Source organism: Gadus macrocephalus, chromosome 20 (assembly GCF_031168955.1).
Source record: "Gadus macrocephalus chromosome 20, ASM3116895v1".
In the NCBI taxonomy this organism is placed as follows: domain Eukaryota; kingdom Metazoa; phylum Chordata; class Actinopteri; order Gadiformes; family Gadidae; genus Gadus; species Gadus macrocephalus.
Genome location: NC_082401.1, coordinates 8008212 through 8025138, shown reverse-complemented (window position 1 = coordinate 8025138; position 16927 = coordinate 8008212). Strand labels below are relative to the sequence as shown.

The window sequence follows — 16927 nt, the reverse complement described above, 5'->3', positions numbered from 1 at the left end:
CCCAGTTCTGTCCGCGCTTCAGCAACATTCATAAGGACCATGTCCCGAGACCATAACCCATGGGGGACACGTTTCCGGGACATATGCAGCGACAAATAACAGGGGAGCTTACCTAAAATTGCCTTGTAGATAAAAACATACCAGTGACTAAGACGTCGCAGAAAAAGAGAAGGCCAGTTAACTTTTGAGTACAACGTACAGTGGTGAGATAGGGCTCTGCTGTTTGTAATAAACCTCGTGGCTCCATGATACACAATGTCCAACATATGTAGACAGTGAGCTGATGCATTAATGTACAACAGATCACCATATTCAAGAACCGGCAAGAAGGTAGCTTCGACAAGACGTCGCCTGGCCTCAAGAGAAAAACATGATTTGTTCCTAAAGTAAAAACCTACCTTTAGTTTCAGCTTTTTCCCAAGATTTTGAATGTGAGTTTTAAAAGTGTTGTGGTCATCGATCATAAATCCAAAGTACTTGTAGGTGGACACAACCTCAATTTCAACACCTTGAGATGTTAGAATTTGCTGATTTAACACCTGCTTTTCGGAATTTGAAAATAACATAAGTTTGGCCTTTTCAGCATTAAGAACAAGCTTCAGTTGACAAAGCTGAGCCTGAACTCTATCAAAATCTCTTTGCATGTACTCAAAAGCCTTACTGAGCATGGATGCACAATAATAAATTACACTATCATCAGCATAGAAATGAAAAGCTGCATTTGGGAAATTTTGTCCAAGGCTATTAATAGATAAAGTAAATAAAAGCGGTCCAAGTACTGAACCCTTACGCACTGTAAGAATGCCAGAAGTGAAACCAAAAAAAAGAAAAAAAAGTGGCCTGAGTTCTGTCAGTGAGGTAGTTGACAAACCATCCCACAGTATGATCAGGAAATCCAATATGAATAAATTGCTGTATTAGAATATGATGGTCAACAGTATCAAACGCTTTAGTTAGATCAATAAAGAGTGATACACAATGTTATTTTTGTATCTAGTGCTCCTATGATGTCATTTAAAACGTTCATGGCAGCAGTAGTGGTGCTATGATTTTTTCGGAACCCTGATTGATGCACATTTAATATTTGATGAGTATGGACATAATCCTTAATATTTTATTTGTAGCCAATGAGAGATTATGAGGATGTGTCAATGGTTCAGCTAAAAAAAAAAAGTCTGCTGCTAATTTTAAAAACCTTGGTTCCAAGTGATCCGGACCAGACGGTTTTCTAGGGTTCAATTGCTTTAATGCTTTGTGAACCTCAGCAACCAGAAAAGGGTGAGATTGAAAGTGTTGTGTACATCACTAGCATTGTTACTCAAATGTACAGATTTCACAGCAGAATGTGGGGCAGAATTAAACAGGAACCCAGAAGAAACAAAATGTTCATTAAAACTGTTTCAACCTTCATGGGGCAGATTTTTTAAACGGCTTGTAAGGCTAATCACTCTCACACCTGGTGGTATAATATGTCTCCTTTAACAATCTTGGTGTCTCTTATTGCTGCTATCACACAGTGATCACTTACATCATTAGTTGGTTAGAAGGTCTCACTATCAAAGTCTATCTCGCTGTAGTGCATGTCTGTTTGTTAGTGAGTTAGTTAGTGGGTCATACTCTCAAAGTCTCTCTCACTGTAGTGCATGTCTGTTTGTTAGTGAGTAAGTTAGTGGGTCTTACTCTCAAAGTCTCTCTCGCTGTAGTGCCGGCCCATCCTCTCTCCGTAGGATGACCCAGAAGTGCTGATGATGTCACCAAAGCGCTCAACAGAGAGCACCTTCTCCCAGCTGTCCTCCTCCCTCTCCTCTTCCTCATCCTCCTCCCCCTCCTCTCCCTCTTTCTCTCGATCGGCTGAGGGATCATCATCCTCCTCTTCCTCCACCTGGAGCAGAGGGGGAATATTAAATAAGAATACACACAAAATAAATCAACAAAGAATATCCCCAAAATGTACAACATACTGTATTACTTTATAACATTAATTAAGATAAAATCAAATCTTAATTGATCCCAGATGAGAAACCCAAGAAGATTCTGCAATTATTATTCACACACTGCAAGAAATGTGTTTTTTCAATAAATCAAACTCAGGTCGATGATTTATCTAGTAGTTTGATGATGTGATAGTTCTGTCCAGACAAACACAACACGGAGCTTCAATCCACGACTGTTAAAGCCAGCGTCACCTCACCGCCCTCAGTCATACATGATGACATCACTGTTTGTTCATTGATTGATTTAAATGATTTAAATGTACACAGAAACGTTGAGTGAGGCTCCCCGGGGGCCACATATAACCAGAGAGTGGAGTGGACACGGCGCTGAGGGCGACGCTGCATTTTCCGTGGAGGGCATCAACAAAAGAATGAATCATGTCAGTCTACAACAAGCAGAGCAAAGCATCAACACAGCCGAGATTAGGGGTTGTATTCCCTCTGGGGGCTGAGTATATGCACTCAGGGCATTGTGAGATGCTCTGGATAAAAGTGTTTTACAATAAGTACTAACTGAACTATAAGAAGCGCCTGAGTGCATCTACAAGAGCGTTGATAGAGGCGGTTAAGTAACACCGACAACCGACACTTTGGGGAGATTGGCCACGATGGAAAACGTCAGCACTGAGTACCATCAGTACAGACAAAGGCAGTGATACGCTGCACTTTACTATACTATACTTCACCTACTCTACAGACAGAGACAGAGACCGAGAGTCATCAAGAATCATATATCATCACCAGCGCAAAAAAATCAATAAAACAAAGTGCATAGCAGTGGCAGCATGATGCTAATGCCCTAGCCGGCCCCAGGAGAGTGCTTTAGATGAAAAGAGTGACACACACAGAGACAAACACACACATTACATCTGATTGGTCACTACAAGCTCCAGAGCTCAGTGACTCCGTCTCTTAATGGTGCCAGATAAGCTGTTGTTTATGTTGTTTTTTTTCTGGGAGCCAGCAAATAAATGCCTAATATGCTGATGCTATTGCGATCTTGGATGCATTTTATTCCATCAATAATAATAACATTAATTATTACTTTTTTGGAATGCGGCTAACCGCTACGTTGAAAGCAAACTCCCAGTCGTGTACTGTGCCAATGTAAACAAACAAATGTTAACGGGTATTTATACCCAACAAGAGAGACTCTATTAAGGTGGAGCAGCCTGAAGTTTAATTCCCAATACACCTGGGCGTAACCCAAACCAGGTGAGTGTGTGTATGCGTGAGATTTCAACCCTTGAGAACCTTTCCATTTCGGTTTGGAGCCGGCCTGTGTGCAATCACGTAGACTCACGTCTGTATTTTTTAACCTGGACCAAATTTTTCCATCATTTTGAGACTAAAATACTGGACTGATTTCTGAAAATGGCCCAGTATTGAGCGAGAGCGCTTCGGCCACTGCAATGTAACACTTGGCTCCATGTACGTCCTCTGAAAGTGCTTGTTTGCACCACTGCCAGGCTAAGATTGAGCTGAGCCTGCGAAACACAACTTTTGACCTTTAGCCCAATCTGGTCAGTTTTGCCTCGCTCTCGGAGTGTGTGGGTGTATGTGCGTGCATGTTCGCACGCATGTATGTGCGTGTTTGTGCATGGGTGCGCCTATGTGTGAACACAACCCCCACCCAGCCTTTTAACCTGTACAAAAATCAGAAGCACTTCCGCTCACACAACGGCTACGAGGACTCGGACGGAAAGAAACGTCTGCATGTGACCGTGTGGGCTGCAGGGAGTCGCTTGACGTTTGGACAGCTTAATGCAACGCTGTCACACTTAATGGCAGTGTTTGGTACAGTAATACACGCTGCACTGGCTGGGACGCAGCGCGGCAACACACCACGGCAGGAAGTGGAGCTGGCTCATGTGTTTGTGCTTCTTTCTCTCTGTTCTCTCGTCCATCCAGGCAGAAACACTACAAGGCTCCGAGCGATAGTGGAACATTTCTATGATGCCAATTGATCTAGTAAAGGGGGTTTTCCCATATGGTGCACAACCGTTTGTTTGTATTGGACCATTACAGTGAAGGTCAAGGTAGAGTTAGACTTCTGTGTCCAATTACCATTGGTCTCTGGTACCGACAGCGATATATTGATGCACTTCTTATGACAAATGTACTTATTGTAAGTCGCTTTGGATAAAAGCGTCTGCTAAATGCCCTAAATGTAAATGTAAATGTAAATGTCTCTACGCCGGTGCTTGTGTTTGTGGTTCTGCAAGCCTTCCGCAAAGTTACATTTTGGAGAGCTGAGGGTAAGGTACTTTTACCAGTTTTGGCTCCGGCTGTGATGTAAACATCGACAGCGTACTCGCAGGGTGCTCCTCGTACCAACACTGGCTGTTAGATGCACTATGAATTACGCTTTAACCAGCACAACGTATTTTCTTCCCATTAGCAACCTCCAGTGGCTTGGCTGGAGCATAATTAAACTATTTAGAGGAAGAATTCCCTGAATGGATTGACTGGTACACTGGTTTGTATCGAGTTTGAATATTATTCAATGGAGTAAATAGCTGCAGTAGCCACGTCACATAGCATTTACATCGTAAATTTACTTCTTAAATCTTGCTTATAAGGCGAAAATATGGCCATCTTTATTTATGACAATCTTTCCTCATTCTAGCTCCTGTTGTCAAGAATAGCAGAATATGAGGGTTACCTCCCTGGGTCTTGTAGACAGCAAATAGACAATAAAACAACAAAACAAAAGCTTATCTGACATGTCTGTTCTTACTGACAAGATCAGGCAGCTGGTTTTGAGATGTTGCTGTAGCAACCTCCTCTAGTCCCTTAATCACACACACACACACACACACACACACACACACACACACACACACACACACACACACACACACACACACACACACACACACACACACACACACACACACACACACACACACACACACAAACAACAGAAAGATATGGGAAAACAGAGACAGTCCATGTCACAAGCGCTAGCACATTAAACACAGCATCTCTCTGCCATGCTAAAAGACGACGACACCCCCAGTTTGGTGCAGTCCGTGTGCCTCTTCAGCTTCTCAACGGAACCATCTCCATTTCAACCGGTGCAGAACCCCCCGCCCCACGCAGTGCCCTACTCTCGAGATACCAGATTTCTCATAGGCGGACCGATTTTCCCGGGATATTAGCAACAGGCCCAAAGCGGGACTGTTGACGAGTCACGGATCAAGTGAGTGTTTTTCCACCCATACCCAAGTGTGACTCATCCCTGCTCCACACAGCTGCTTCAAGAGGCTTGCAGTTTGAGGAGGGCTTGCATACGAACAGCCCCTTCTAACTGATCGGTAATATCGGTCAATTTTCTCCTTTATCCAATTTTGGCGTTTGTACTCTGTCTGCTCCAGGTGTGTTTATTAAAAGGCACTTTTAGCACTGCCGTTACCGTTAGCCTTGTTTGCTTTATGCTTCAAATAAGCATCTATCTGCGATACTGACACGGCTTAACAGGCTAGCTATGTGTTTATTCTGCCTCTCTCTTCTCTTCTAGGCACATTTTAATTATTATATATCTTGTTTCTGAAGTTAAAAAGAAAACTCACCCAACTGAGTTTACATGGCTAACTTCATTGCGCAACAGCAATTAATGGCAGAAGGCCCATTACATAAAAGTAACAGTGAATCTTTGTGTTTGTTCTTCTACAACCGCCATGCCTTGTTAATTTCAAAGGCAGCCCTACTACAGATTTCTCTGGTGGGTTATATGCAAGACTACCACAGCTAAATCTGCTGTGAGCAGCTTGTTTACTATAGTCTAGCACAGGCTAGAAAAGGACGTAGAAAATGTGTGCAATGGCCTTTGTGTTGTTGCTTCTTCAATCTGAATATACGATTTGTTTCCAAAGTCTAGATTTCCACTTTACCTCCAGGAAGTCCTGAACAGAATGGCAATCTTGCAGGTAACTGTTTTGAAAAGTGATAATGTTTGGGCACTGCCTCATTTACAGCACCAAAACAACCAAAACAAATCCACCACCGCCTCTGTCGACATGAACCCTGGAGGTCTGATGTCGCGGTGGCTCTTACCGGCTGCAGGTTGGCTAGAACATCTATTTCAGGTGCATGGCCTCCTGTAGCCATGGATCCTCAGGCCCAGCCAGCAGGAGAGGGGAGCAGGGCTGAGGGGGAGAGAGGGGTCCGGGTGGGTGGCTGAAGCGTGGTGGGTGGATGGGTAGATGGATGGATTGGAGGGGGTAACAAGGGTTGGGAAAGGGGTTTTAGAGGGGGTTGGTTGGTGGAATGTTCTCAAAACAGGAGATTTCTGAGGTGGATGAGGGATAGTGGACAGATGGACGTTTTTGAGGTACTTGGATTAGGGTAAGGGTGAAGGTCACAGCAAGTTTTGAGGGAATGGGGTGGGTGGGTAAGAGACTTGGGCAACAGGACTTTTTGAGGAAGCGTTTGGAGGGAGGGGTTGTTAAGAAGGGCGTGTCTGCTACCCACACCTCTGGGATGCTCAGATGGACGGCAACACCTGTGGGGAAGAGGACACAGACTTGGAGCTGTGATGGAATGGCGTAGGGAGGGATAGGGGGTCACAGCTCGGGAGTGGGGAGTTGAGAAGGAATCAGGGGGAGGGGGAAGATATTGGGCAGGAGATGGGGAGCCAGGCTGGCGTAGGGGAAGAGAAGGACAATGGGGGTGCAGTAGGACGTTGGAGTGGTGGGAGACAGGGATCAGCCCTTCTCTTTCACGGCTGGAGATCCAGGAAGCCTTTTGGGTGGCATCACCTGCAGGGAGTAGAGCCAGAGGGGTTTAGGGTGACCTCACGTCTGTGATTCACAGGACCATGTCCATGATGTACAAGAATTTCTCACCTTGACGAGCAATGGCAGGTCGTTCATTTTGTCATATAAAAACCATTAAATTCAAACATCGCGCCGACGGGACATATCAACACACAAGTCAAGTAATCTTAAAGAGACAGTGTCCCCATAACACAACGGAAACATGTAAGTAACACAGTATGGTGAATTATGTCTACAGAGTCCACCAAAAGACTACACTTTGTTGCTCAAATGTAATATTACTCTCTCCTCCTTGAGCCTTCCGAAATGAGTGCGATATTGAGATCCCCCTTGCCCACTGCGGACTGTTTTAGTTGTTTTATTTTTCTTCTGTTTTCTGTGTGTGTGATTGTAGGCTACTACTGCCTGTTTTTGCCAGGCAACTGGAAGAGATGTTTGATCTCAATGATGATTATTATTATCAACCAGCCAATAGTAGTTGCCTTGCATTTTAAAATGTCAATGCACTTTTCATCCCTGAATAACAGTAAAACCTATTTAATAATTTATTTGCATGCATAGTATACTACACTTTCCATTGAACAATTACCCCTGTTACCATAAATTGACAAATTGTATAGTGTATTCAAATGCTCACACACTAGCTGCTTCAAGACACACGTGTAAGTCCTGATATTCTCCTGATGGGCCGTATGTGTGACCAACATATCCTGACATTTGTACGATGAAAATACTACACCTGAAGCAGTATTGTCTTCGTAGGAAATGTAAATTACCTTATATGTGAATGAGGAGTATAAAGTCTGTATTTCTCAAATCACTTCAGTGGGCATGTTGATGACGCCATTGAGTGGCCCATTGATCAGCCTGTTGCCTTTTGTTCACTGAATGGTTAAAAAATATTTGAATGTTGGCACTGCTTTTAAGATTCATTTGTGGTGAACAAATGTTATACGTTGTAACATTATAGACAAAATGTTATTATATTATGCGCTCAGAAATTTGTTACATTATCGACTGTGGTCTCCACATTATTGCTATGGGTTTAATTACAACTATAGGTTGAGTGTGCGCAACGCATGTGCGAAAACTCTAGTATTACTAATATTATTAAAAAGTACATATAATGTTCATCAAACAGACACTTCAGATACTATAATATATTATATTGTAACGATTGTGTATTGCACTTTGATCAAAGCTCCATCCCTAATATTTCTGAAACCAATTTCTGCAAGAGGGAGTCTGTCAATGTGTTTTACCCACCGATTTACACACTCAATAAACACTTAATAAATCACAACAAACAATGAACAAATGTAATTAAATACCACATTTGTGGAGAAACTTCGGAATCAACTTTGAGGGTTGTTTTGAATGTCATGACTTAAGAAGAACCATCCTTCCATTGGTGAACCCATATGCTAGCATATAGGTTCACAAACCTGACCCTATACCATGTTTAACCTCTATATTCTGTCATGCTGCCAACATAGTAATGACTTCGCTCAGGTTTCACGTCCGCTAAAGAGCAGCAGTAGGTGGTCCGCATGGGCCGGCTATCATCACTTGATTTACTGATAAACTCAAGGCCACAGAACATCAGCATATCACAAATAGTCCAAGGTCACTCTGTCTTATCAGTTTGCTGGGGTCATCCAGCTGCCAAGGCTGTTCTGAGATCAGTGGTTAAAATAAATGAACACTGCCTGAAAAAGCAGTTGGTATCAAAACCAAAACATATCGTCTAACAGCATTGTGACATTCAGGGACATGTTAAAGGTTGGGTATGGAATTCGCTTTTTTGGCCATTTTTGCAGAATTACTTGAAATCCTTATCATAACCCACTTACAGCCACTGAGTTAGAAGTACTGACATGAAAATTAAACAAGTCAATCATCTGTGGAACGGGCAGGGCTTGAAAAACTCCAGCCAATGATTTCCACAGCCACCGAGTTGCATTGGACAGTAAGTACGTCAATCAAACGGTCGTACTGCACTCCCCCTCCCCTGCGCCCCGCGCGCGACCCCTTCGTGCAGTACTCGTGACCCAGAGCTTGTGACCCAGAGCAAGCTCCTGTTTGTTGTTATCCTGCGGTAGCTACTGGAACTAGTTCATCCACATTTGGACCTAGCAGTAGAAGACAATTTCCATGGCAGACAAGACGCCACCATCCCCATGTTGTTTTTTTTAATGTTGCCATGTTTTTTAACGAAAACCTACGCTAGCCTGGCTCGCTCTCGCGCATCTGTGTTCACGCTCGTGCATGATTGCGCGTCCAGGTACTTGGAATGGGTGGAGTCAGAGTCAGCGTTGAAGGAGAGGGGGTAGGACCATTTGAGTTGTGTGTTTTCAAAATCTGCTGGCGTTTCGCAAATCCCATACCCAACCTTTAAGGCAGTTTTTATAAATGGTTAATTAAGTCCTGCTAGTTCTACACATACTCATTGTTGAGTTGGCATATTTAATAGATAATGTTTACCCTTCATCAACTAGCCTTGTTTGGAAGGGTTACGTTAGCGTTGTGCACATACAGTACATAGAAGCTCAACAAAGGCAGCCTGGGATCGTGTTGTGAGCTGACGGTGCCAAAATAGACCTCGCTAATGATTTCAGCTTCAGGGTAACAGGTGCAACTCATCCATGCAGACAAGCCAATAATAGTTAGCATACAAGAAATGTAAAGAGGACAGGACAATCCACAACAATCCCCATGTAGGCCACTCTACTGGCTAACTATAGCCAACAGGTTAAAACTCTTATTGCAGCTACTAACATTTAGTAGCTGGAGTGTTTTTTTTTTTATAGGATGTGTAACTCACAAGTGCAGTTCTTGCATACCGAGGATAATATTTTTATGTGTATGCACTACCATGACAACATCTTCGAGGGAAAGTGAACTCTCTTGCTCATTACTCAAATACTCATCATGGTGAACACCTGCGAATGTAGGCCTAATTGTTGATGATGCTACATGCTGATGAGCCATCTTCATCCCATGCTAGCAGACACAAAGGCACCTTGGGTACAACGTAATTGGGATGCATCTAATGAAAAAAACTATATAGCCTATTCAGGCATCTGTATGAATTTTACAAAGTGTGTTTTACAAAGTGGCAAATTGTACTATAATGTAATATAATGTATCATAATGAATTCAAAGAGTGATAAGACAATCAAAGAGACTTTACGATACAATCACATAAACAGTCATTATTCTGTGCCAAATCCACAGGAAAAACACCTGTTGAACTATAACTTATAAAATGAATCAATCTCATTGACACTTAGGGCTATGTCAAATGTTTCCCTGCCCTTGAAATAGAAAACTTCACGTAGCATCCACTTAGCTTAATCCAGAGTGAAACCACATTAATTACAGAGCCGAGAACTAAAGTGTAACAGCTGTCTTATCGAGCGGTTCTCAAACAGGAACATGTCACGTAAGAAGAATGTTGTCCACTTCAATGTCAAGGTCACTTATACAATAAATCTTCTTGCATCTCTGTTGACATTATCGTCCTTTCATCTTTTCATTCCACACTGTAAACACTCAAAGGAGGTATTTCATGCATGCCCTTGAAAATGACCCTCAGAAAGCAGAGCTCAAAAGAATATGGAGCTCAGGCCCAGGTTCAAGTATTGTTATACATTCAACATAATTCACTCATGTAAAACTGTATGAATAATTGTCTTATGAATCATCTTCAAAAAACAGCTAGCATAGTTAGCATTTATTTAGCCGTGAGCCCCTTAAGTGCAGCACTCCGCCTGTCCTCCTCAACTCTATTGACACAAACACACCGTACACTTAGTGGGTTAGGGTGAGGGCTATCAGGATAACAGCGGTAACCAGCTAAAGCCACACTAACCTTCCTGTGTGTTATGATAGGCCTGGCTTCCTTGGCGGTTGAGCTAATTTTGTTGCCACCTGAGTTAGTGAGCTGCCCCCCCACTTCCCCTGGGAGGGGCATCGGCCCCTTCTCCATGTAACACCCATCCCTCCATACACCACCGAGCAATGTCAGCTGGGTAAGAGGATACCATGCACCATGGTATCCACACACACACACACACACACACACACACACACACATACCATGTGTGTGTTTGTGTATTTGTGTGTGTCTATGTCTCTGTGTGTGTGTGTGTGTGTGTGTGTGTGTGTGTGTGTGTGTGTGTGTGTGTGTGTGTGTGTGTGTGTGTGTGTGAGTGAGTGTGTGGTGTGTGACCCCCCATTAGCATATTAACTTATAGCGAACAGAGGTCTGGTCCGCTCCCACATGAATGGTGTGATTGATATGCTTACAACGTCAACAGATGCTAGTGAAGAAAAAACAAACAACACATTCAGAATGCAGTTTGTTTACATGTATTACCTCTACAAATGTACAACACCTGGGAATACAGCACTTGTAAGTACCTAGGCATGAAAGGATCAGCTCAATGACTAAATGTTAATTTACACTATGGTGATACACTCAGGAATTTAATTTAATTTGAGAAGTACAACATTAATTCTACTACTTAGTGTTTTGGATGTGAAAAGCACAGTGCCCCAGTCCCATAGCGAGCGCCCTGTAAGATGTCATGTAAAGGCACCAGACCCTCCCCCCACTCCAGGGCAGGGACAGACACTTCCCCTATGCAGAACAGAGCTATTTTCTGATGTATGAATTCATATATAGAGCAAGCACATGGTCATACACTACACAAAGATAAATAGTGAGGGAATAAAACCCCACTAACTTGTTGAAGGTCACTTTGAAAGCATGCCGCCTTTAAGAGGGGATGAAAGATTAAGTAATAAATAAAATCCTGCATGCCTTATAACCAGGAACAAACAGCCACAACTTTATGCATGGATCAACAAACGTTGTTTCTCGAACGAAAGTGACCTAAATATATGTGGGTGTGTGTATAACTATTGCCTATATCGGCAATGATATCACTGGTACGCCTACAATAGAATGACTAACATGTGTCCTAACACAACAACAACAACAACAACAACAACAACAACATTGACATGACAGTAGACACAACAGGCCCACTTCCTCTTCCCATTGTGTAGTTCTACAAATCGAATCAGATGTCATTCCCCACTGACTCAGCCCTGGTTGCTGTGTCATTGCTGTGCGGTGACCCTTCCACCACCAGCATGTCTAGTGAATGCACACATCACGCAACAATGCACTGTATAAAGACAAGCACCAAGGGTTTTTCCATGATAAACCAAACATGTCGTGTTTTTGGTTCAACCGCATGGAACAAATTACGTAAGCACATCCAATATCGACAAGTTTGTTATCATAGAATCGATCATAACGAGACGATCGGATCTTATTGGGAACCGCTGCGTGCGTTTTACCTGCGCTACACGGATGCGCGGCACAGCGCAATCCTGCGCCTGAAGTCAGTCAGCAGCTATTGCACAGTTGCCTCGGAGTTACACAAACCTGTGCAACGGTTTTTCCAAATGCGTTGGATGCTTTCCCCTGCTGGATATGCCTTTGTTTTTCGTAATAAATGCACTCTCCAGCACTGGGAGGAAATCGCGACACCATGCATGATTGCTTGCCCAATACGCACTTCATTCGATACAGTTGTTACAGCGTGCAGCAATCAGCCCACTATTGATCTTGTTTTCCCCATCTTATTGGGATTTTTATGACCGATTTACCTGCGATTTGGAAGAGCAGTTCAGCGACAACGAGTCGACTCGGAATGGTGTGGTTAAATAACGCAGTGGCTCGGTACGTCCATGTGCATATTTCCCAGTGAAGACACGCCAGGAGCCGAGCTGTACTCGGTCTACACGGAGGATGCTGCTGGGCTGGACCACGTGACTCTGAAGGACAACCTGCCTGCTAGGAACAGACGCTCGAGACAACAAGAGTCAGCAGACAGTCTTTAGGATCATGATGATGATGGTGCACACAGTTCTGTGTGTACATTTTCTGTGTCAATCATGTGGCCCTGCAAGTATGTGGGTGTAGATTTGACAAATATTATACATTATATGTAGCCGTGACACAGAATATGTACTTGCAAACATGATTTGGTGCATGCATGTTTATAGACATGCAAAATATTATTTATTTAAATATTTTTACTTATTTATATCTAACATATATAATTTCCAAATAATTATATGTGATTGGCCTACAATTATGTATTATTTACAATGAGTTGTATTATTAATACAATTATTTTTGTATGAACAAATGCATTTCATAAATCCTATATTTTCATTTAATATAACATAATGTGTCTTAATATTCTTCAAAGGCTACCCATAATATAAACATTTTATGATAAGCATCTCTCTCTCTCTCTCTCTCTCTCTCTCTCTCTCTCTCTCTCTCTCTCTCTCTCTCTCTCTCTCTCTCTCTCTCTCTCTCTCTCTCTCTCTCTGATGCTATAATGGTTCCTCTCACAAGCACTTTCTGCAGCACATCTCCATGTGCTTGGTTTCGTCCTCCTCTGTTATCACATGGTTTTCTACCGTGTGAGTTCCCTGTCAAACTCCTCTGTGAGCAGTCGGGGGGCGGAGTCCAAACTCTTGTAAAAACTCCCCTTGGCGGCAATGGGTAGCCGGACCAGCATACCCTCCCACTCAAACCTCCTCTCATAAAGTGCTCCCCTCTAATACTCTGGATAGCTTCTCCGCTTCTTTGATTTACAGAGCAACTGCTCCTCTACCTCACAGCCTCTCTTACACCTCCCACTTCTCCCCCAACACCCCCTGTCCTCCTACTCTCCCTCACACACTGCCCTCTCTCCACCACACCTCCCTCTCATCTCGTACAGTCATTTCGCTCTCTCTCTCTCTCTCTCTCTCTCTCGCTCTCGCCCACACCTCCCTCTCTCTCTCTCTCTCTCTCTCTCTCTCTCTCTCTCTCTCTCTCTCTCTCTCTCTCTCTCTCTCTCTCTCTCTCTCTCTCGCCCACACCTCCCTCTCTCTCTCTCTCTCCTAAACACCTCTCTCTCCACACCTCCCTCCCTTCACCACCCTCTCTCCTCCGCACTTCCCTCTCTCCCTTACACTTCGCTTACACACCCTCAACCCCCCTCCACTTCACTCTCTCAACTCTCCCTCTCTGGAAGTTTCCACCAGTGTCTGACTGCTGCTGCTGTCACCAGCGTGTCACAAGTCTCTCTTCACAGCCCTTCATAAGAAACCTGTCACCAAGTTCTGTCCCTCCGCCGCCCCCCCCCATCCCGCCTCTTCACGTCCTCCGCTGTGGCCTGCCTCCGACTGTTTCTCCTCTCCCTCCCTTCTGTCTGGATCTCTAGACACACAATTGGCAATTTCTATAGAAAAAAGACTCCAGCCGACACCGTGCTCTGTACTTTAGGTTATCGACACATTTTGAGTCACAGAATCAAGATATACGGAAGTGGATCCAGTATGTTTCAACCAAACACGACAAGGTGTTCTTCACATTATAACCAGGAAGGTCAAGAATCTTAACGTTTGATGGTTTGTACAGATAATCCGTTCTTTTACTTCCTATGAGCTGTGTTAGCCTACGTCAGTGAACAGTCCCCGGAGCCAGAAGAAGGAGAACATAAGAAGAACAACAACAAAGACAGAGAGAATATACTGTATTATTTGCATAGGAACTTGACGAGGCAATATCTCTCAAATTAACTTAAATCAGATACGCAGATATCAGAAATCCCATAATCGGAAGTCCCTCCCTTCTTCCTGCCTATCGCCACTAAACAAATGTAACTTAAATGGATACCGCTCCCTCCGAAGCATGCTCAGAAGTTCCAGCCCCGCTCTCGCCATCAAAGGCCGATTCCAAGGGCCGTGTTCAAGGCTTTCAGTCGTGGGATGAGAACGTCTGGGAATAAGGTTACCCAGAACATAACCCAGTCAGCTGATTGGCTAACACTTCACAATAAGGGTACAATAATAAACAATGACAAACATTAGTTACTGCAGCTATTATCGTTAAGTAACAATTAAGTAAGAGATAATTTACTAATTTGTGAGTGATCATTTACTAATGGTGGTCATGTTTACAAATAGTGTTCATGTTAGCTATGGTAATGGTGTTCATGTTAACTAAGGTAATGGTGTTCATGTTAACTAAGGTAATAGTGTTCAAATTATGATTGCATTTTTTACATCATTTAGGATTAGGATTAACCCTAATTTGTACTTTATTGAAAAGGGTTAGGATAACCTTATCCTTATTAAATAATGTATTAACAAATACCTTAGTTTACTCATACACCATGAGTAAATGATTGCTAGAGCATTAGTTCATTCAGTTAACCGTTCTGGCTCCGGTTATTTTACATTTGACAAGTAAAAAGGTGTACTCTGGAGCATTTCTTAAACTTTTTAATAATGCAAGCCACCCTGTTCTCAGGGAGCAGCTCATCAAGGAGGGCTTCCAGACGCAGTGGGAGGAGGTAGGGGAGGTCAATGGGACAGGACTCTACTCTGCTCTGGAACTCTGGGTGACTTAAAGGCGTCTTAAAGGCGTCAAAGTGTATACACCGGATGGGTGTCTCCTTCAACCGGCGTTGTATTCACAGGACATGGGTGCCTTTGTAAAAGTGACGGCTTTCATTAGTCAATTGAACCGTCTAACACAAGGTCATCCCTGTCAATGGAATGTTGAGAGAAAGTTTGAACAAATTAAAAATGATGATAGCATGCATACATGTATGCATACATTTGTGTGTGTGCATATATACATGCATGAATGTGTGTGTGTGTGCATACATATATGCATGCTTTCATGCATGCGTATGTGCAAATATACATGTTAACATACATGAATGCATTTGAACCTTGTGTTCTGTGATGCATTGACACACACTGTTTATCGATTTAAAGCTTGACATTTACTCCACAACCATCCACAGCGCATTACACGTTAATTCCACTAGAGGGCGCAGTAACGCAGAAAATGAAGCTAATGAGCGTTTGCATCAGGTTTTTGTACCCATGACTTGCAATGCAGTGCAATTTTGGTAAAGAAAAGTCCTTATGTCTTTAATTATATGGAGAAACGATGTAGGTTCAGCCAAGGACATCCATAATGTAAAAGACAAATTTGGCGTTCTACCATTGTGTTACTACAGTCTTTATTTCATATGAATTGTTGAAAGAACAAATACATCTTTGAAGTTTCTTTGAACGTTTTTTTTTTTGCCGCACCATGACCATGTTTAGAGAGTATAATCTGAAACATTGACTGTTTTTTTCTGGTGAGGTGTGTGTCAGAGAGCAACAGACCATAAGACGCACAATTGTACCGACAATAATAACCCACATAGCAGTCTCATTTGTAACTAGTTATTAGATACTCGGTAGTGAACAGATATGTATCTGTTCATTAACCTTTCATCCCTCTTATCACAGTTTCGGCTCCTCTACTTAATATTTAAGATCAGTGTATGTAAGTCCTCCTTTTTTAAATTTCCCTTCTCTCCTTAATACATTCAGTTTGAGATGATTCTTAGCCCAAAGCCCCAACTTGACCTAATTTATCAAGGGGAATGCAAATCCATTATTATCAGCCTCCCAAAAGATAATGGGTGTGGTTTGTGTCCGAGTACAGCACTATTCCTGTTGGTATCAGCTAAAGTTCAAGGTTTTGATCAAAGAATCAGACCTGTGGTTTAATGTTCTTGGAGAGCTTAAACTGATTAATGACGAATAGAAACGCTACTGCTGAATACTTCCTAGAAAGAATAACCCAGACCGTAGGCTATGACAGCATGTGTGTATGTGTGTGTGTGTGTGTGTGTGTGTGTGTGTGTGTGTGTGTGTGTGTGTGTGTGTGTGTGTGTGTGTGTGTGGGTGGGTGGGTGGGGGGAACCTCACAGTCGCGAGAGATTGTGGACCCAGGGGAAACGCGTCATTGCTAAACGATTATGTGTTTCCTATCTGCAGGGAGGGCTTTTAACCACAACATTTTCCCTCCCCAACGCTCCAGGGGATCACCACTAACGTACTAGTGCAGAAGATGTAGTATTAGTTATAGAATAGTGATCTATACTTCTGCTGTTACTACAGGGAGGCCTACTGCTAATACTCCTGTGCTGCCAATACTAAACCACTATTGCTATACTACTACTGCTACTGCCAAATTACTTTAACTTTACAACTGCTGCTCCT

The 16927-nt window shown here is 43.0% G+C and overlaps 1 protein-coding gene across 3 annotated transcripts in view; it reads right to left on the bottom strand.

Annotated features, from left to right (window-relative positions):
• Positions 1–12847, bottom strand: part of slc4a3 (solute carrier family 4 member 3) — a 46023-nt gene extending 33176 nt beyond the window's left edge. Inside the window, exons 1-3 of one of the 3 annotated variants that reach the window (XM_060040733.1) lie at positions 12461–12847; positions 6054–6757; positions 1681–1882 (exon numbers count right to left, since the gene is read on the bottom strand). In XM_060040733.1, the coding sequence (XP_059896716.1) occupies positions 1681–1882; positions 6054–6107 (256 nt within the window). In that variant the 5' untranslated portion in view covers positions 6108–6757; positions 12461–12847. Of the gene's footprint in view, positions 1–398; positions 881–1680; positions 1883–6053; positions 6758–10649; positions 10784–12460 lie in introns of those variants that run through there. The other 2 variants (XM_060040734.1, XM_060040735.1) reach the window with 2 other exon arrangements.
• Positions 12848–16927: the final 4080 nt, after the last annotated feature.